Source organism: Centruroides sculpturatus, unplaced genomic scaffold (assembly GCF_000671375.1).
Source record: "Centruroides sculpturatus isolate CEXI.00-Female unplaced genomic scaffold, Cexi_2.0 scaffold473, whole genome shotgun sequence".
NCBI lineage: Eukaryota > Metazoa > Arthropoda > Arachnida > Scorpiones > Buthidae > Centruroides > Centruroides sculpturatus.
This window is the reverse complement of record NW_019384687.1, coordinates 343,069-365,637: the sequence shown is the minus strand read 5'-3', so window position 1 is coordinate 365,637 and position 22,569 is coordinate 343,069. Positions and strand designations below refer to the sequence as shown.

At 26.2% G+C, this 22,569-nt stretch overlaps 2 protein-coding genes across 4 annotated transcripts in view; one reads left to right on the top strand and one right to left on the bottom strand.

Annotated features, from left to right (window-relative positions):
- LOC111627073 (DNA polymerase alpha catalytic subunit-like) overlaps positions 1–5,837 on the top strand; it is a 109,452-nt gene extending 103,615 nt beyond the window's left edge. Inside the window, exons 37-41 of the mRNA XM_023370628.1 lie at positions 637–815; positions 1,050–1,175; positions 1,460–1,576; positions 1,662–1,755; positions 5,701–5,837. Of these exons, the coding sequence (XP_023226396.1) occupies positions 637–815; positions 1,050–1,175; positions 1,460–1,576; positions 1,662–1,755; positions 5,701–5,837 (653 nt within the window). The remainder of the gene's footprint in view (positions 1–636; positions 816–1,049; positions 1,176–1,459; positions 1,577–1,661; positions 1,756–5,700) is intronic.
- A 728-nt stretch (positions 5,838–6,565) lies between these two features.
- On the bottom strand, positions 6,566–18,196 carry LOC111627086 (homeobox protein SMOX-3-like). Of its 3 annotated transcripts, XM_023370645.1 has the most exons (6): positions 18,157–18,196; positions 15,954–16,288; positions 15,839–15,882; positions 11,722–11,914; positions 11,278–11,323; positions 6,566–7,006 (listed from the first exon to the last, which is right to left on the bottom strand). In XM_023370645.1, exons 4-6 carry the CDS (start codon positions 11,907–11,909, stop codon positions 6,593–6,595), a joined length of 648 nt encoding a protein of 215 aa, XP_023226413.1. In that variant the 5' UTR covers positions 11,910–11,914; positions 15,839–15,882; positions 15,954–16,288; positions 18,157–18,196; the 3' UTR covers positions 6,566–6,592. The 3 variants fall into 3 exon arrangements, with proteins under 3 accessions (XP_023226413.1, XP_023226410.1, XP_023226411.1); XM_023370642.1 differs by lacking the exon at positions 15,839–15,882; XM_023370643.1 differs by lacking the exons at positions 15,839–15,882; positions 18,157–18,196 and having other exon boundaries at positions 15,954–16,416.
- Between the last annotated feature and the right edge of the window lie 4,373 nt (positions 18,197–22,569).

Genomic DNA, 22,569 nt, shown 5'->3' with positions numbered 1-22,569 from the left:
TTATCCGAGACAAAATTTTTGCAAAATAAAAGTTTGTTAACCAATTTGGTCATTAACCAGGGTTCCACTGTAATGAGCAATTATTTATTGTGACATTATCACAATGATGGCCTGCAATTTTTCATCATAATGCACTTAAGTTTAATACTGTCTTGCTCCTGTACATCATACTTTTCCTGTTAATAACGAAGTCATGCCAGTCATGTATCTAACTCTGTTCAGGAAAAAATTTTTGAATTGAAATAATGTGACTTCTGATCCAAAATGGAAGTTCATATATAGATAATCAGGGCCTTCTGCCCCTGAACTTTTTATATCTGGTTTTGACTTTCATCTATCTAACTCCATTCTTGAGATTAAGGAAGGACAAATGTATGACAGTGAGAATTTATAGGTCTGTAATTTTTTTCAAATCATCAACCCAGTTAAATGATAAAGTAATATAGTCAAAATAAGAATTTACATTGAAAGGATTATTGAAATTTATATTTTGCATTACTTAACATTAGGAAATTATTATATTATTGTTTTTAAAGTTAAATACTAATTTCTTTTATCAGAAATTTTATTTATAAACTTTTTATTTATTATTCAAAAATATTCATTGATGCATTTTTTACAAAATGAATGAATAAGGCCTTGATCCAAGTGCATACAGGCAAACAGTTCAACAACATGAAGATGATGATCAGTTAGTAGGTAGTTTTATTCAATCTGCTGAAGACAAGTTTAAAAATTGTGAAAAACTTTCATTTCTGTGTCCAAATGAAGAATGCCACAAAGAATTTCAAATTGAAAATGATTTTGTTATAAATGTAAGTGTAATAAAATTTAAATTTTCTTAAATAATTTAAAACATTCTTGTAGTAATTCACTAGTTAATGTAGCTAATAAACAAATAATATTGGAAGTATAAACCTTATTATGTAATATAATATCTTTAGATGACCATAAGCAAAAGTTTGTTTTCAGTGTTATCTATATAGAATACAATGTTTATTGAATAATTTAATAAATTAACTTTTAATATTTTAATTGTTTTTCTGCAGGCTTTAAAACTGAAATATGAACTTCCACAGTGTCCTAATTGTGGAATATTTTTAAGTGATTATACTAATACATTTCGTAATCAACTTGTTAAAATCATGCGTCAATATGTACAAAAATACTATCAGGTAACTTCATTCAAAATTTTTTATGTTTTATTTATTTATTTATTATTAAATTAAATCATTATCAAAGTTTAAAAATTACTTACAAACTTCTCATAATGTTATATATAGACTAAATAATTATGAAAGAAATATTAAATCAAATTAAAAGTATTGATAATGCATTAAACTATTCATTTTTTGAGAATCCTAAGTGTGTGTCTTATTATAAAAATAACAAATTAAAAAAATTTAATTTGTTATTTTTATGTTATTGAAAATTTAATATTTTATGATATATTTTCTAGAAATGGTTAATATGTGAAGATCCTATGTGTGCAAAAAGGACTAGAAAACTTCCACTTTATTTTACTAAACAAGGTCCACTCTGTCAGTCATGTAAAGATGCATGTCTTACTTTAGAAGTAAGGATTTTTTTTTAATTACATTGTATTATTTTAAAATAAATTATTTTATTATTTTAAAGATTTTTTTCCTTTTTGTTTTTAGTATTCAGATTCTCAACTCTACAATCAATTAATATATTTTCAACAATTAGTTGATATTGATCAAGCTAGACAAAGTTTATCATCCAAAGACAACAGTAAGATTTAAGAAAAATTTTTTATTTAAAATTAGAATATAAATTAAATATCTAATAAATTAATATACAGGAATAAAATTTGCATATATTATTATAGGAAATTCTCGTTAGTTCAAAATTCAAGGGGCAAAATAATTGCAACTTCAAATTAACTGAGATTTACATATTTCTGTACAATATATCATTTAACTGATGTAAATTATTAAGCAAGCAGAATATGGTTACATATACAGAATGCCATTTTAGTTAATTAATAATGATGTAAATAAACTGCAGGTAAACAGCACATATCTGATGAGAACCTCACAGGTTGCCAGATAGGTTTCATAGAAAATAAAGCAGAATTCTTGAAATGTAGTCCAAATTATTTTTAAAGTAGCCAAAAAGTAGTAAGTTGCCCAAATACAATAGCTAGGGTCCTACAAATATCTCACACTGCTACTTGTAGTCCAATCTTCTGTAAAGTGTCACTCAAAAATGTGTTACTGTAAAGGCAAAGTCATATTGACCAGATTAGAGTTGTTCTTGGTCTATTGTTCTGTTACAGTTTGAAAGCATTTTGTTCTAAATAAACAAGTTAACATATGCATTTCACAGTTCAGACAGAATTTTCACTTTAAATTTTGAAGTAGCTGTATTTCACACTTACCAAATTCTTTAACATGTAAATCTCTATATCTTAGCCAGGATGAAAGTACTGTTATGAACTAACAAGATTTCAAACTATCCAAGTTCAAATTATCTTATATATTCATAATTAAAATGTATCATGAAAATGGTATCTCTTTATTGTCCATAAATAATTGTTGTTATTGGGATTTTACAACGTATGATTTTAAAATTTTCCTATATCTTAATTGTATTATTAAAATTCGTAATAATTAGAAAAACTTGTTTTGTCTGTTTAAACTGATTCAAATACAACAGCAATTTTGATTCAGTTCAGTTATGGAAAAAGTGTCTCAAAAATATTTTAATATAAATAAGTTTCTTAGCATTATTTATAAAAGTGCAAACCAAATTTAAAGAATTCATATCTTCAGTACAACTGAACAATGAAATTTTCTTTTTTTCATATTTGCATAATTTTATATTCAAATATACAGATTTATTTGAATGTTTATAGCAATAATTATTGTAAATAGCATTATAAAACATTAGACAATCATCTTAAATTGTAATAAAAATATTGATTAATATAATACCCCAAAAAATGATGAAAGATTAATAAATAAGAATATCTTTCCAAATATTTTGAACTACTATCATGCATATTTTGAACTAATTAATACTACAAAATCATTAAAGAATAATTTTTACCAGATTTTTGAATGTTTAGTGTTCAGTATATTTAGCTTCATTTATTTACTCTGAATATCCTTGTTATTTGATATTCTGTTAATTCTAAGTTATATTGAAAGTTATATAAAATCATATATAGCAATCATATAAAATTTTACTGTCTCATTTTCATCATCATCACTAGAGTTGGTACCTCCCAGTATGGTAGCTCAAGATGTCATTCACCCCATAGATCTCTCTTCATATCTGACCATATAGAATGCTTAGTAATGTTTTTTGTATGTACAATAAGGCCCTGCTTAATGCTGTCTTGATTAACACTGATTCAATATAATGCGGTCTGTTCAAAGCCTTATAAAAAAGCTCAAAATTTATGCTGATTCAAATTATTGTGTCATTTCATTGATTCGTATATAATACAATTATTTATGAACATGAACCAATCAGCAAGAGGTGACAATTCATCGTAGCATTGTATTTTCCTTAAATATATGTTTGTTTTGTGCAATTTTGGAAAAAATATAACATAAAAGATGCCATAGGAAATATCGACTTTGCTTGGCAAGAATTAACTGATAAATGCATGAATGGAGTGTGGAAGAAGCTATGGCTGAAGGTATCCAAGAATTTTTGTCAACTTAATCAATACAGCAGGATATCAAGAAGTTACTGCAGGTTTCTGGTGAGAGCCTTACCAACAACCTTCAAGAACTGGCAGAACAAAGAATTTGTGTAGAATCGGAAAATAGTGATTCTGAAAATGAAGAACCCAAAGAATTTCTCTACAGATTTCCTTATTAAAAGTTTGGTAAGGATAACCAAAATTGTTGATCAAATTGTAGTGAACAATCCAGATTTTGAAAGGAGTGTAAAAGCAAGACGAGTCATTTTGAATGCGATCTCTTGCTACCAACATTTGCTTAAGGAAAGAAAAAAAGCAACAAATGAAACTACGTGACTTTATTGCAAAAACCAAGAATTTCAGAAGAACCAGGACTTTCATCAAAAAAAAAAAAAATGAACTTTACATTTCTGTGTGCGTATGTTTATATGTTATTTAACATATATTATTATGCAAATTAATATAAAAATAACTTAAAATTAAAGTAAAATTTTTGGTGATGTGTTCCCCTTTCCCTATTTACTCTATGTTAAAATGACCTCATTTAAGGATGTTTCATTTAGCGCTTTGTCGTCTAGGAATCTATCCCCCACGTTAAGCGGGGTACTAATGTTGTTCACAAATAATAATTTCCATATGAATTCCAAATCAGTAATTCCCATTAATGAATGTAATGGCAATGATAGACAAACTAGAAAAATTGATAGTACACATTTTAAATTATAATATCATATACACAGACTACATGTATTTTCATTTAATTTTGTTTATGTAATTGTATTATATTTATAAAATGTAAAATATTTTTGTATTTTTTATTGTAATTTAGTGATAATGATAGCTCTGAGACCAGAATGCATTAAAAAATTCAAAAAGTAAATTAATATAGTTTTTTAGGATTGTAAGTATATTGATACATGTGAACTAGGTTTATAAGAGATGTTTTTGTTGTTATAACTAATCACAGCAATAAAAAACAAATTTTTGCTGAAACAATGCACAAAAATTTTGTAGATCATTTTGATGTCACTCCCTATGATGGTGTCACTTGATGCTGTTTTCATTTTCAACCCCTTAGTGTTGCCACTGCTATCATTTCTCTTTCAAAGAATAATTATATTCTAAAGTTAAAAAAATGTATCTACCTATTAGATTTTGCAATGTGTCCCAAATTTTGTAAATGTAAGCAATTGGATAAATACAGTAGAAATTTTATTTTTATTAGTATTATTTTTTTGATTATTTTTATTCTGCTAATTGTAATCATTTTGAGACTTGGCTATACTGAAAACATTAAGTTGGATAAGTAATATTACAGTTAGTAGAAATTTTAATTTCATTGTCTCTGATATTAAAAGACCTATTAAAAATTTTTAAAAAGTAATTTTAAATGTTTGTAGAAACGTGAAGATTTAAACATAAAAAACATTAAAAATGAAGATTTGTTAATTATAATTATTATTGTTGTTGTTGTTAATTAATATATAATTCATTCACTATTGTTTGTTCTATAGTGCCTTAGTGTGTAAAGCATATAGTGCCTTTTAACTTACATATTTTGAAATCTGCTAATTTTCACAACATTAATGATAACAACACTCATGATTACATTAAGAAGAGTAGTGTATTTTGTAGTTTTATTTATAAAATAACTTTTATTTACTTATTTTTTTAATTAAAGGAAAAAGTTCAAATAAATAATTCCACTGCTTTAGAGTACAGAAAAAATTCAAAATTGTCTTAATATTTTCAAGATAATTATCATAATTAAATTTCTCTGTTTATTTCAATTATTTATAAGTATTACAGTTAATCTTTTAAGGTGGACTTAATTTTTTAAATAGATATTATGAACTATATAAAATTGTTTTGAAAAGAAATTAAAATGTATTATTTTTTATAATTATTATTTCTCATTAATTTAATATAATACAATTAATGAAAATATTGTTATGTATATATTATTGTATAATTTGCTTGTAATGAACTTGATAAATTAATGATTTATTTTCTTATTTCAGAAATATCTGAAGGAATGAATTCTGAATGTGAAAAATTTTTTAGAGGTTTAAAATGTGAGACAGAAAAATTATTAAGAGAGAGTGCCTACGACATTGTTGATCTTCAAAAATTATTTATTCATTTATATTCACAATAACTGAATATTTCAATATTTTGAATAATGTATTTTTTATTCTGTAAATATTTTTTACATATAAGAATATATTTGAATTTAATATGTAAGAAAAATTTTACTTATTTATAAGTGTAGAATATTATAAAAAAAAATATTCCAATATTGAGAGAGAATGACAATATTGAAAATAAATTTGATATTTTTATAAACATTTTAAATTAAGAATTTTTTATATTGGATATTGTATATATCATTTTAACACAAAATTTGTATTTTTTCAACATTTTTCCATTAATAATATATTTTAGAATTTTATTATTTTAAATTAAATTATTTAAAATTTTAAACAAGAATTCCAATTAAAAATTTTTCGTATTAAGTTTTAACTAGAATATAACATACATTAATAAAAATTTAATAGAGAATTTTCCAATTGCTATTTATTTAATAAATTTTAATCATAAAATAATACTTTATTTACATTTTATGTTATCAATATTCATCTAAAATTTATTTCATATATAATTCATTTAGATACGAAAATATAAGAGAAACATCTTATTTAGATTGGAACTTGTATCAATGTAATTTTTCTAGAACTAAATTAAGTTTTAGTTTATTTAATAGATTAAAAAGAACAACAAATATTACACAATTTGAGTATAAAATTCACATATAATTAAAGCATTACCTTTTATAAAATTATCATCTTTTACTAAATTTAAACAGTATTTATAAGAAATTGAATATTCAAAAGCATTATACAAAATTATATTCTATATCTTAACTCCAAACAAATGGGGATTAGACATGACGTTAAAATCTACTAAACTATTACAGTTGTTAGTTTTAGAAGCGCAGTTTACGTTGTTGATTTTGGATCGTGACAGACTTAGTAAATTTTGAAAAGAATTGGGTAAATTAAAAGTGGAAAATATCGGTGTTTCTGTAAAGGAAAGATTTTGTAGACCCCAAGGGAAATAACTATTAAACGGCGACGATAAAAGATAATGATATAAATTTGTATGGAAATTACAATCTGTGTACGAAGGCACATTATGTTTCATTGTGTAATTATTCTGCATATAATTAACAGAATTTTCTTGATTAACAAAATTTGCGGGCGTAGATTTCTGTAGGCTATTCCTTTCTTGTTTTCGCCATTTTGCTCTTCGGTTTTGAAACCATACCTTCAGAAGAAATAAAAAACATTATTGCACTAAATTTTGCAGAAACAATGAATCGCAAACTATTTAAGTTTCATAAGATTGAACTTAAAGCAAACGTTACTTTATTTGTTTAGTACTGTATATAAGGACGATGATTTTTTAATTTCTATGATGGAAAAACAATTACGTTGTGAAACGATTCTCTGTATACCTCTGCATATAATTTGTATAATTTCCCACCCTTTTTTGTATAAATTTCTTATCGTTTTAAACTATAAACGATCCTTCAAGGTTACACAATAGCAAACGATTTAAAAAAAAAATTGTATATGGCGTTAAACTCCTGCAGGAATATTAATTTTTAGCAATGTTCAATCATGCGCTGCTTAAAATTCCATCAAGTTCTGGAAAGAATTTATCGTAAGACATTATACTACATGAATGAAATCATCAATGTAAAATATGGTTTAATATAACCTGGAGCGCTTTATACAATAATTATACAAATATATTTATGAAAAAATATACCTGAAAAGTAAATAATCATGCGAGTCATTGAGTAAGAATATATGTACGAACAAAGACTGAATTTACAATAATAAATTAAAAAAAAAAAAAAACTATTACGTTTGAAGAAGAAATATGATTGATTTAAGCAACACCAGAGGGCAGTAGTATTTTGAAAGTTGGAAGTTTTGCATCTTCATTGGTCTCAACTCTCCATTAGACACGAAAGAATAAACTAATCAACAAACCCAACTTTGGCAATGAATATATTTAATGTATTTTTTCCTTGTAAAATAGCCTAAATTAGCATTAGAGTAGAACACGATCTGATATAAAGAGGAAACATTTTAATATTCAAAAGTGCGATCATCATATAATTCACTCCATTGTAATTTTATACGATTTGGTATAATTATGCTTTTGGCTGCTGTCAAATCCATCGCCCTTACGTCACATCACTTGATGCATCTGGTGCCTCTGGCATTTGTACCTGTATTACGAGGCATGGATTCATTCGGATCACGTTCACGAAAATAAATAATGGACAGTTGAACGTCAGATGTCATTGCCAACCTAGTATTTTGCAGGGGTCAACTCGTGTCATTTTCGGGAGGGTTGGAGTAAGTATAGATTTCTCAGATATCAATTGAAGTTTGATGTATATTTGGCTAAGGGTTGTTTTTAAGTCAGATAATTCTCTTAATTGTCACTAGACAAACATAACCTGTAATTTGAAACTCGCTTCTTATTAGAGAAATGTGATTTCGCAGCTGGATTGCTTTGCCACCTGATAAAATTAGATATAAGAATCGATATCTCCGGTTTTGATGCCGTTCCACTCGATATTATCTAAACGTTCGATCGGATCTATTAAATATTCAATATTTTGTTATGCTGCATAATGATGCAGTGATCGGAATATAAACGCGTTATAAAAAAAGGTAATTTAATGAGGGAATTATTTTTAAATAACAACATAAAAAAATAAATGTTATGTAATGTTTAAAAGAGGTATAAAAGTTGTTACGTTGGTTTGGGCTAAAGGATCTTTGATCGGAATTGACACGAGCTGGTAAATTTAGATAAATGGGATGAGGATGTATGCTTAGTGATACGGGACGGTAGAGATGAAAGGATCTTACGAGATTTATTGATGTATCCGGAGGTCCGAACTTCTGTTTATGGTAATTTATTAAAGGAAACATTACAAAATTTTCTTTTATTTGTTACTTAGGTGAAAGATCATAAATTAATGTGTATAGAAAGAGAATAAATTCGGATCACATTAACGATTGAGAAAACAATCTATCGGTTTATCATGTTATAGAATTGTGGAAGTGGTGAAAACAGCAATTAAAAGTAGAATAAAGATTAAATTTAACCATTATAAAACAATTCTTTACGATAGTTTTTATGAAAAAGAAATTTTCATATATGAATATACATAGAATAATTAGTCAGGAATGTTCTTTCAGCAGTAGAGGCATTTTAGAGTATAATATCTCTTGAAACAATATATTTCTGTAAATAGCCAACAATGGTTTTTGAATATGAAAGAATATTTATACAAAAGTTATAGATAGCACTATACATTCTTGCGTTTTGTTACTTAAATACAATAGTTCATACGATTAGAATAATATTAGTTAAATAATTTTAAAACGTGATTACTATAGAAGTACATTTTACAAAGATTTACGTGCGAATATTAACATATATGTATATTCCCGATTTCTATAAATGGCTGTTTACGTTCTAGAATGGTTCTTTTCATGAATAAAAAACCCATTTGATGATTTTATAAATCATCCTACAACATGCATCCTTTAGAACCTACTCTTCTACAATAATTTTTATGCTTTACATAATGATTTCTACGTATACGTAAGTAACATAATATTCTCGGTACTCGTCATAAAAAATTTATTTTATGACTTAATGAAATTATAGTTCTTAAAGAGATAAATATAGGTTTTACAGTTCAGCAAAGAAACTTTCACATAAATCATTACCGAGAGCAAACTAAATACCAATTGCTAATGTTTAATTTTGGACTGAATGCTTAATGTTAGGTCATTTAAATATCATGCGATGAATATTTAACTCATTCGATGCTTATTTCTTCGATGGCAAAAGCTTATTTTATCTAAAAATTTCCAAATTACTCGGTTTATACATAAAAGCCATTTTTGAATACTTCACAAATCTGTAATTTACAATATCAAGGAGCGGTCTGACGACTTACGAAAATTAATCTTGAAAAATGGAAGTATTCCGACATTACTCTGTTAAAATGGCAAATCATTGCGTTTTCATGCTTTTTTTTAAAAAAAGAAATTCAAAAATTAGTATTTATATCTCGATGGCAACGAACGAGAGAAAAATAAGCTTGAAATAATCTTTAACTGATGTATAAATCTCTCTCTTAGGATAAATAATTACGCGGTAGAACATTTATCACTAACAGAAACGAGTACTGGAAGTTTTCTTTAAGGAAAAAGAAAAGTGCATCAATTAAATCTGGAAAAAGTTATCTAAATCTTTAAAAAAGAATTATATAGGTTTGGAAATTTTTTAAATGACGAGTATCAATGTGTGAATAATGTAGATTATCCTTCAGAATGACTAATGATACCCTATATAAGAAGTACGGTTATTATCTGAAGTGGAACAGGAGAAAAGCTGGTCCATAGGACGATTACGATAACAACTGGATATCGAAATAATTTCATTTCTTTAGAGGTGTGGTCCAAGTCCTCGGGGTGTCATTCTGTAATGTAAGACATTTGTATATAAGAGTGAACATAATTGAAGATCTTCAACCAACATCGTGGTCATTATGCTAATATGACAAGACTTAAATCGGGTTCGTCTTTACTGGAGGGTAAACATTCAAGGTGTTTAGACGATTTAGACTTATAATTGCTGTTTGCAGACAGAAACGCTCTTTAAATTGTTTGTCTTGCTCTTTCTTCCCCCCTCTCTTTCACTGCATCGGGGCGCAGCTTTGAATTTTAAACGTTTCGATGTATCTAGAATATTGCTTTTCTTTTTAAATCGAACTAAATTGTGATTTTATCGCTTTACATTTTATTTTCTCCTTAAATGGTATTAATTTCAATTTCAATTTTAAAATAATAATCCCTTTAGAAAAGAGAATATAGGGTATCAGAGTTGTTGAATGGAAACGAATATAAATAATAATAATAATAATAATAATAATAATAATTTAATTTTAAAGTTTAGTTTTAAGTAAGTTTTAAAAGTTAATAAGGCCAGTATATAATAACAGCAATATGAAGAAAAATATATGCAGTTAAAAGATAACAAAATGGAAAATACGAAAGAGAGATTACGCTTCTGAATTGTAAAGCATCACTCGTATACTATAATCCTTTTCTTATTGTTATTTTTGTCATTTTGATCCTTATAGATTGTGAAATTATAATAAAATTTAGCTTGACGAATTGCTTAAATAAATATCATTTTTACTATATTAATTACTGATTCACTTGTGCATTTTTTTAATTACCTTTCACATTGGCTTAGCTACTCCTGCTCAAGACAAACAAGTTGACTTAAAAATAGAAATTGAATAGATTTCTAGAATGCAGAAAATCTTTTTAAACAAACTAATCCCGGTATAATTAGAAAAGAGATTAACGCTTCGGAAGTGAAGTATTTTTAAATGATCAACATAACGAAACAGCCAAACATAAAATTACTGATTTACTCTTTTAATTATATATATATATTTACTTTCTAGTTAGTGTGAAATGCCTTACTTGTACTCGAGCTTCAGTCAAGTCCACTCTAAGAGCTAACTGTTCCCTGCATCGAGAAAAAGAAAAAATATATATATATAAAAATAAATAAAGTTTATTTTAAAAAGATAAACTATTAATACCGTAAAAAGAGAAGACATTTCTACTAAAGTTGATAAAAAGAAAGAAATTCCCTCTTGCAAGTCATTTTTAACAATTTAGATTATATTGGCATGTCACTTTCACCTTATCTCTAACCAGAAGTCTAATAACGGTAAGTGACATGCCAATATAATCTAAATTGGCATAGATGAGTTTGAAAGAAAAATTTTCTACTCCCTATTAAGATAAATAAGGCTTAGGATAATGGATAACAAGATTAAAATATCGATTATCATTAAAAACATTCTTCAGTTCGTTAAAGTAAATTTATTTTAAAATAGTTTTAGAAGAGTTTATGGTTACCGTGTGAAAATATCTGGATAATGGGTATGGGTGAAGGTCTTCTCCAGTTCTTCTAATTGAAAACTTGTGAACGTAGTACGATAACGACGAGGTTTTCTTCTTTGATATTCTGCCACTGTTCTCTGTTCTAGACCTATACATTTTCTTTGAAGAGAAGCTCTAGATGTGTCTGCTCCATTGATTCCCATATGGACTGAAAAAATAAATAAAAAAATTGTAATTTTGATTAAGTAAGAGTTTGTTTTATCTGAAAAACCTTCTGCCCGACTAGAAATAAATTATTTTAATTTACTACACTTTTTTTTTATTTCGCTTTGTTATTGTTGCCGCGATCTTTAATAAGCATTTTTATATCCAGGAAAATCAAGGAAATGGAGTAAATGCATTAGTGACTTAACAAATATTTCACATAGCAGCAGTGGGAAGACATGTTAAGTTCTATTAGAATCTTTACTATTCTCTTCAGAGAACTGACTAGTTAAAATTCTATGCACTCGGTGGGAGAGTTTTTTCGGGACTTTTCCACTATTTCCTAGAATTTTGATTAACAAAACTTATTCTCTTGAAAATTGTTTAGATCGCATTGGCTTAATCATATTCAATGAAAGTAACAAAGCACTACGGAAATCCCAAATGTTAACCTTTTTTTTCTTCTTTTAATATTTTAATATTGCATAAAATCTTACGTTTAGTACAAATTTGTATTCCTTACGATTCGTTTCTTTAGTCGTTCGACCAATTGCTAAGTTACTTAACGTTCCTATATAAATAAATTTAATTAAATAAATGGATATGAATAGATCGTTTTACTCTTTATGGAAAGTTAAACGAAGAATGAGTCGATGAATGACGAGACTAAGCACATTTTTCTCAAATTACAAGACTTAATGTCAATCTCTTGTCCGTTTCTTCACAAGATTTCAATTAGGAAAACCTCATCGTTATCGTTACTACGTTCACAAGTTTTCAATTAGAAAATTGGGGCCACTGGCTGAAAAATCTTGTTATTTATTGACTTATCCTTTTAGAGAGAAGGGGGAAAATAGAAAAACAAAATAAATAATAAATTCCATTCGAGCTAACTTAAAATTCTTTCTAAAAATACTTACGTAAAACCCCGTTAATGTCATTATTAATGCTATTATATGATATAAAAAGGTGTTTTTGAGAGGGAATTAATGATATTATGTATTTAATTATTTGCTAGTTATGATTAATTTTATTACATTTACCTTTTTGTTAATCCTATAACTGAAATTAAGGTGTTTTTTTTTTTTTGGTGAAAGTTAACGAATATCACACTTATAAGTTACTTAACAGATCGTTAATTACAGTTTTAATCCTATAAAGGATAATTCTTTGCCGTTTTTTTCGATTAACCGTGAAAATAAGTTTATTTCGGTTTTCTTTTAGTCATTAAGAAAGAGGGAGGAAAAAAGAAAACAAAATACAGTTGTAATTTGTTAATTAGATAATATCCAACTGAAAAATAATCATGTTTCTAATAAAATTTAATGCTCTTTATTTTATTTTAACGTTACTTTCATGCTAATAACACGGCAGAAATTAAAATTAAAGCGTGTTAATGCTTTTAATGTGGCCATCAATTAAATTGTATTCATGCTTGATAATTCTCATGAACATGAGCCAATCTCCGCGAAATTAAGTATTTGGATGGCTCAAATATTATACAGATTTAAGCACTTTTAAGATTTAGTACTCTAGCTTTTAAGTACGTTGCAACTAACGGAATTTACTTTGCTCCCAGACAATTTCCTTGAACCAATTTTGGTAATTTTCTGGATGAATCTGGCGAAAAGAAATTAAAATAGATCAAGGAATTTTTAAAAATAAACANGTTTTAGTATATGTCCGTGAGCATTCAAAGAAAATCTTAAATATTATTTACGATAAATTTTTAAAAATCTTTAAAGTATTTTTAGACTCAACTTATCTGGAGATTTTAAACACCAATTAAATTTGGTCTGAATCAAGCGCTTAGTTTGCTTATATGTAGGATTTGGGAAGGCTAATCAATTCTACTAATAGATGTTCGAGATCGAGTCTGAAATATTTACAAAAATCATTTTACTTAATAAACTAAGGTTTTGAAATACCATGATCATAAATAATTTATATTTGTAAATAAAATTTAATCGGAGAAAACTTAATTAAATCACTCTATTTTTTTAAAAAAAATATAAATCTAAATTTAATTATTTCTTTATTAATTTAAGCTTGAAACAAATTATGATTTATAAAATTATTATTATTATTTTTCTGTTTTCATGCTAATATTTTAAAAAATATAACTCAATTTTCAATGTAAAATGAATAAATATATTTGAATTTATTGTATAAATATAAACGATTATGTTAGTGTTCATCACTGTAGTTATACATAGATTTTATCAGTTATGTATTTATACATTTCAATGGTGTCGGTTGGATCATTTTGAGAATTTCTTTGCTCGTAACAAAAATAACTTTTTATACAACAGAATTTTTTACACTGTTTGTCCTTCCATATTTTGTAATGTTATTCATTATTTGTACTTTCTATCGCGTATTTCATATTCTGAATTCTTTCCCCGAAGTTTGTGATAATTTATATTCTTCTATTTTTCATAAACTTTAGAAACTTTTACGATACTTTCTATATTGAGAACATAATCTACTTTTATACTGAAATATGCATCTGTTTATATAACAGCAGCAGCTATGAGCTAGACTTTCAATTATTTATTATTTTCTTTACCATATTTTTTTCTGTATAAGTTAAAATACATATTTTTATNATTTGATCTTATCTGCTAATGTTACCGGCATAATGATTCAGCTGCTGTTACTTAGTAAGCATCAATAGTGGATATCTACTCGTAGCTAGTCCTGTAATCACGTATCTTACAATAAGGAGATAGGGCTTGTTTCTAATATTGCATCCGTTTCATATACCTGAGAGATGTATGATTGATTCAGATGTTATCTTCGTGTTTGTAGATCTATACAAGATAACACAGATTTATAAAATATGTTTTCCTTTCTATTTTTTTTATACATAATTAAGCTTTAGTCCACTTTATTTTCATTAAATGAAGATTGAAGATTAATGCTGTAGATGTTAATCATTGATGTTTAAACTCGATTAGAGCTACATAAATAATGCTTCCATTATAATTCTCAGATATATTTTAATAAAATATTCTCATTAATGACGTGATGACGTGAAGAAAATATCTTTAGAGAATAATTTTCTATATTAAATCTCAATGGATACAAAATTTGTAAAGATTTGCAACACAATTCTCCGAGCTCATCAAAACTTTAATGCCTCGGGATCGAACGATACTTTCATTTAAAATTCATAATTTTTATAAATGCAAATTTACAATTTATCATTATAAATCGACTGAAATTATTATTTTATTTTAAATAATTCAAAGTATCGTGCATTTTTAAACTTTCTTCTACGTGAAAAATTGAAATATAGGTTAATTCATCACTTTAGATAATTCAACTTTAGCGTTTTAATTCCATTTTTCGTCTCTTATTAATTCGTTAATCCTGTTTAATTAGATAATTTGATAAAATTCCCTCGGGTCATATGATCCAGATAAGTAATTAGTTAATGCTTCTAATAGCCCTCCCTGATTTTTATTAAACGGGAATGGTCAATCTATAAAACTAATTGGTCTCGATGATAAGATAAAATTACTATATTTCATTTTTATTACTATATTTGCATACTTATAAAACTGCTATTAATAGTCTAAAGCATGGCTTATATTTTGTCCAGAATTTTTTAAATGTTCAAATTTGTAGAAGTACTTCTAAAAATTGAAAAAAAGGAAAGATATTTTCAATTTGCATAAACAAAATTTAATCTTCTTTGTTTCTTAACGCTTTATTCTTCCAAATTCTCAAACAAAACTCCAGAAACAACATAAATTTCTTTTTTAAAATAAAATTTTGAAGAAATTTAGAGATATGATATCTTTAATATTAAGCATCAAATTTAATTAAAATTAATATTATTATTAGTAGAAATACTTTGCAATAAAACAAGTAAGTTATGCCATATATGATATTTTATTTTCGAAGTTTTATAAGCACTTACCTTGGCTTAACCGAGAGAATTTATTACATAATATTGCCTCTTAACTAAGAAAATTGATAGTTAAGCATCACTATCATTTTATAACTCTAGATATAAAGTCAGTCGAGTGACTTACCGGGGTTTTAGTTTGATGGAGATCCGTTAAAAGTACAATCTAAGTGAGTAACGATTGAGAAATGAAAGATCCTATCGCTGCTAAGAAAATATCTTCTTGCTTCCCTAGCGGCACCCGCATCACCTGTTGACGTCCAAGTTTAATTATACTAATTGTAGCTTTATCATTCTTCACATCTCGACTGCAATTATAGAGCCGCCCATCTGCTGAATGACATATCTGCAGAATGACTCCACTTTAATAGACTAGTTAGCAATAGCCAAAAACTGGTTTGGATAGCCTTCTTCAAATTATACAATTGAAACATGAAACAGCGCATCGAAAATTTTATTGCTCTACAACGGAAATTCTATCAATTAATATTTCATTAATTTTCTACACGGTTTATGAATATTATTGCTAAATTCACTTGCCATACTTTTCAATCAATGTCACCTTCATGAATTTTAGCTCCTCTGAGCGGATTGATTGAGATAGCTCTTAATTTCATTCATCATTATTAATATTTTTTCGTGTTTACTCGAGTGTAAAAATTGTCAACAATATTTTCCAACTCTCTAATTTATCAAATTAATATTTATTCACTAATATATAAAGGATTTCTTTGAGACATTTCAGAGAAAACTTCATTAAATCACTATACTAATCTTAATTTCCAATGGAGCAGTCTTTAAACCGAATTAAATTTGAAAAATATATTATGTGTAGTAAGAATACTTAATTAAATTCTAATTAAACAGTATTAATTGCTTTATAATCAAGATAATTAATACTTTATTTAGTTCGCTTTGTATATTTGATAAAATATTTTCTAATATCTTTAATTGGATTACTTACGATGATCCGAATCTGACTGTTAATGTGGCATTTATAATGATAATTCTCTTACCGAATATATCGAACGGTCTCGAATATGTTAATATTTATAATTTTAATTTGATCTTATCTGCTAATGTTACCGGCATAATGATTCAGCTGCTGTTACTTAGTAAGCATCAATAGTGGATATCTACTCGTAGCTAGTCCTGTAATCACGTATCTTACAATAAGGAGATAGGGCTTGTTTCTAATATTGCATCCGTTTCATATACCTGAGAGATGTATGATTGATTCAGATGTTATCTTCGTGTTTGTAGATCTATACAAGATAACACAGATTTATAAAATATGTTTTCCTTTCTATTTTTTTTATACATAATTAAGCTTTAGTCCACTTTATTTTCATTAAATGAAGATTGAAGATTAATGCTGTAGATGTTAATCATTGATGTTTAAACTCGATTAGAGCTACATAAATAATGCTTCCATTATAATTCTCAGATATATTTTAATAAAATATTCTCATTAATGACGTGATGACATCTTTAGAGAATAATTTTCTATATTAAATCTCAATGGATACAAAATTTGTAAAGATTTGCAACACAATTCTCCGAGCTCATCAAAACTTTAATGCCTCGGGATCGAACGATACTTTCATTTAAAATTCATAATTTTTATAAATGCAAATTTACAATTTATCATTATAAATCGACTGAAATTATTATTTTATTTTAAATAATTCAAAGTATCGTGCATTTTTAAACTTTCTTCTACGTGAAAAATTGAAATATAGGTTAATTCATCACTTTAGATAATTCAACTTTAGCGTTTTAATTCCATTTTTCGCCTCTTATTAATTCGTTAATCCTGTTTAATTAGATAATTTGATAAAATTCCCTCGGGTCATATGATCCAGATAAGTAATTAGTTAATGCTTCTAATAGCCCTCCCTGATTTTTATTAAACGGGAATGGTCAATCTATAAAACTAATTGGTCTCGATGATAAGATAAAATTACTATATTTCATTTTTATTACTATATTTGCATACTTATAAAACTGCTATTAATAGTCTAAAGCATGGCTTATATTTTGTCCAGAATTTTTTAAATGTTCAAATTTGTAGAAGTACTTCTAAAAATTGAAAAAAAGGAAAGATATTTTCAATTTGCATAAACAAAATTTAATCTTCTTTGTTTCTTAACGCTTTATTCTTCCAAATTCTCAAACAAAACTCCAGAAACAACATAAATTTCTTTTTTAAAATAAAATTTTGAAGAAATTTAGAGATATCAAACAAAGTTTTGACACATCAAACAAATAATATTTATGTATATATATATATATATATATATATATATATATATATATATGTAACAGACCTTCGTAGTACCTGCAGTACCTTCGTAACATACCGCATCTAACAAAATAGATAAGTAGAACGAAATTATTTTTCTCCTGATTTAATAAATCAGATACAAGTTAGCCATATAAAATAAAGTAAAATAATGTATTATAAAAACACCATTAATTTATATATTTTCTTTCCAACTGATAAAAATCTTATCTTACCAGTCAGATGCTTGTCAAAACGAAGATCTCTTGATAACGTTTGCCACTGATCTAGAATAAGAAAATAATTCTACAATTTTTTTTTGATTTTATATATTAAATTAATCAAAAATTGAGGTAGTTTCTCTACAGACTGATTGAATTATATATAAAGTAAGTTATAGATTCGAATAAAGTTTATAGATAGCCGGATTACTTTAATAAATAAAGATATTCTTATCGTGAATCAATGTAACTTTACAATTACCAGTTACCAATGAGTAGTTGCCAAATAAATACAAAGTTATGTATTTATTAAAAGATATCATTTAACAAAATTATACTATTTAATTAAGCTCAATTAACTTATTATTACCTTTATTATTAGCTCATTTTATTCTTTAACAACATAAGAATCTTTACAATTTCACTTAGAGAAACTAATTATTAGGATTTATGAAGTCGTAACTGATATGTTCGAAATTAATATTTAACAATTATTTTAACGAAAAAGCGTGTAAATTAAATTAAATTGATTAAGTAAATAAATCATTTTGTGACTCCGAACGTTTAAGTGAATGGTTATTATGAATTAAATCGACTCTAAATTTTCTCTTATCTGCGGAGTCAAATGCCTTATCTACTTTTGACTCTGATAAGATTGTTGGCAACCGAAATTAGTTTAAAGTAATTAAAACACGATCGGGAAACATTTTTGCTGTTTGTTCAATTAAATAAAGATAAATCTACTTAGAAATCTATTTTAATTTTCCTGGAAAATTTAAATTCAATTCTAATTTCGGTAACGACTCAATGTGAGAACCTTAAATAAGTTGTTCTTGTTATTATTATTATTATTCTACTTAGAATGCAAGTATCATAAACCGCATATATTTTAATAACCGAGTAAGTCTATATTTTAATAATGCACATCAAAACCATTAAAGATGAATAAACCTGTCTAACAATAGAAAATAAAATGTTTAGGCATGTCTTAAACAGGACTGTCGATAGCTTATATGGAACCAGGAGGTAGAGCGAATCATTTTTTTTGTCAATTTTTTGAAAAAATAAAGTATGTAGAACGTTTCTTTATTAATCTTAAATATATTATTTTCTGTTTAATAAAAATGACATTAATTTTTATAGGGGTAGGAACCACTACAGGCCTAAATTTTCTCCGGCCATGAAAAACATCCCAAGACCCCCTCACGACGGCCCTAGTCTTAAACAATAGAATTTATTCCTAGAATAATAAAATGTATATCTTAGCTTAAATTCTATATTTTTAAAGTAATTTATGATGGTCTTATTGACTTAATTTTTTATAACAAAAAGATGCGAAAATTTAATAAAGTTATATTCTTATTTATAAAAATAAATATTAAAGCATTAAGTATTTGCACTATTATCCACTATTATCCAATCGAATATCAAAATAAAGATCATAGAATATGTTTAATGATTTAATTTTTTATTTAATATAGCCTATAGTTTATCTCAATTGATTTTTAACGTAATTATCATTTTAAAAGTTTGAGAATCGCATGAAAAATTTCTTCTATAAATACATTTTCTGACCTAAATTGTTATTTTTAATTTGTCCTGGTTGTTTTTCAAAATCCACAACATAACACGCTCCAATGCTTCAATAGAAGAAGACGAAATTGCATTGAATAAAAATTATTTTATCTCTTTCTTCTATTAGAGAGAAAAAGTTATCTATAATACTGTATTAAGAATCTTTTTATATTTATAACGAATAAAAAAAAATATCGTTTCAAATGTAAATTTAAACGATTTTTCTGTTTTATTAGAAAACAGAAATGAAGTAGCCCTATATTATATTTGTACAGTACAATGCTATTTATTCATTGTAAATATTATTTATTCGCATATAAAGACAGTTAAATAGATTGTAAATTAAATAACTTTTTACATTTAAAAAAATTAAGCTATTAAATCTTAATTTAATATGATTTAGTAAAGAAAAAATTTAATCATTTAGGTCAGTGAATTTAACTTCTAGAAATATATACATAATGTTAATACAGTAAATACAAGAATTTATATGTCTAATAATCGAGTAGAGTTGGTAACCGTTTTATCATCATTCTTATTTTATTAAAAAAAAGTATGCAAATATATGAGAACGCATGAAGATAATTTGATTATAAATTTATGTTAATCATTAATTTATACAGCAAATATCGATTAAATGAATTGCAGTTAGAATGAGTTAACCATTGAAAATGTCTGTTGTAATTGCTTTAGTTATAAAAATAGAGGGTTTCATTAATAATATAAACTTTCAAGGAAGCATTTATTAAGTAAACATGTCTGTGCCATTGCTATTTTATAATTAATAAGTAAGAAAACACGATAGTAGGCCCTATATGTTAGCATTTTGTTTTAGTATATGTCCGTGAGCATTCAAAGAAAATCTTAAATATTATTTACGATAAATTTTTAAAAATCTTTAGAGTATTTTTAGACTCAACTTATCTGGAGATTTTAAACACCAATTAAATTTGGTCTGAATCAAGCGTTTAGTTTGCTTATATGTAGGATTTGGGAAGGCTAATCAATTCTACTAATAGATGTTCGAGATCGAGTCTGAAATATTTACAAAAATCATTTTACTTAATAAACTAAGGTTTTGAAATACCATGATCATAAATAATTTATATTTGTAAATAAAATTTAATCGGAGAAAACTTAATTAAATCACTCTATTTTTTTAAAAAAAATATAGACACCAAACCATCCTTATTACTTAAATATTATAGTTAAATTTAGAAGGAAAAAAATATTCTTGGCGAAGAATCAATGGAAAATGAGTATAAGAACATCAAATCGGTTATGAGATCAGCAAAAGCAGGATAGAAATGCATCACAACTCTCTCTATCTGTCGCAATAAACTTACGCTAAAGTGTTCAGCGAGGATTAGGAAAGATGTACACCAGGAAAACAAAACAATTTATTTTTATAGAGCATTTGACTATAGTAAACCATGCTTACAATTTATTAAAGAATTATTTGTTAATTGCGATCTTAAATGCCTTGAGAATTAATTATTGTTATTATTTGAATAAAAATCATAGAACAGGAAAATATCAGGATATTACCTATATCGAAATTCAATATTAGGTGTAGTGTTAAAACCAATGTATTCAAGAGTTTATGTGGAACCCTTTTCTCCTTTATCGGACTTAAATGCGAAAATTTTTCTTTTTTGAGTAATAAGAAATCAATCTTAAAGATTTTTTGTTAGTAAAAATTAACATTAATTAATTTATGGGGGTAGGAATCACTACAGGTCTCTAAGTTTTCTCAGAGAAAAATCCTCAGCTCCCTTTCCCTCTCTTCAACGGCCCTTGTTAGAACTGTAACTATGACAATAAACAGAGCATTATTAGTAAATGTGAACAAGAAGTACTGTGCTGTCGGTGGCGCGTTATCCTATGTGCAAAAAGGACAAATGTCTTGGGAGTCTACTAATAAGAGGAATCTCTAAAGATGACACTGTACACGGAACCCCTAATTCAAATTATCCTGGGACCTATAGAGCTATAACGCGCCACTTTGTACTGAACGAGTAGTAAAAGACAACAAAATTCGATTTTTCTTATGTTAAGGCAAACAACATTTGGATTCGGGATCTCGAGTCCATATAAAAATGAAAAGATTCTAAAATTCGAGTTCCAATACTCATACTGATTATAGAGCAATCTACAACATATATTTCCCATGTCGGTTGAATCGAGTTGTAAAATTTGTTTTAAAAATGTTGAAAAAATGAAGAAAATTCGATTAATTATAAATTTAAATATTTTTAATATTAACGATTTAACTTAGTTTTCGAATGATATAATTTTTTAATCGGTCGTTATTAAAATTGCTTTCAAACAATTAACTATGTTGACTTATTTGTTCGCTGTGAGTGATTTAATGAAATAGTTATTAATCTATTTGGAATCGTTAACAAGTGTTGACTTAGTTACCATGTTGGAAATTATTATTAATAACTTTGATTTCGAATTTCGTGAGAAACAAATTTAACCGGATTATTTCTTTAAAAACATTTTAAATGATGGAAGGAAAATTACACATTAGAAAAATAAATTCTTACTTTTAATGGCAGCTATCTTAATTACAGTNAATATTTACTATTAAAAATATATTTATTTATTAAATCTTAAATGTAATAATAAATACAATTTATTTTCTTTCTGTATTTACT

What these genes read in the sequence shown, in the direction of transcription:
- LOC111627086 (XM_023370645.1), bottom strand. Translation starts at nt 11,909, where the DNA reads ATGGGAATCAATGGAGCAGACACATCTAGAGCTTCTCTTCAAAGAAAA. An exon ending in TATCCAGATATTTTCACACG is followed by an intron (nt 11,324 to 11,721) that starts GTAACCATAAAC and finishes TTCTCGATGCAG; the next exon opens with GGAACAGTTAGCTCTTAGAG. An exon ending in TGACTGAAGCTCGAGTACAA is followed by an intron (nt 7,007 to 11,277) that starts GTAAGGCATTTC and finishes TTTCTTCTGAAG; the next exon opens with GTATGGTTTCAAAACCGAAG.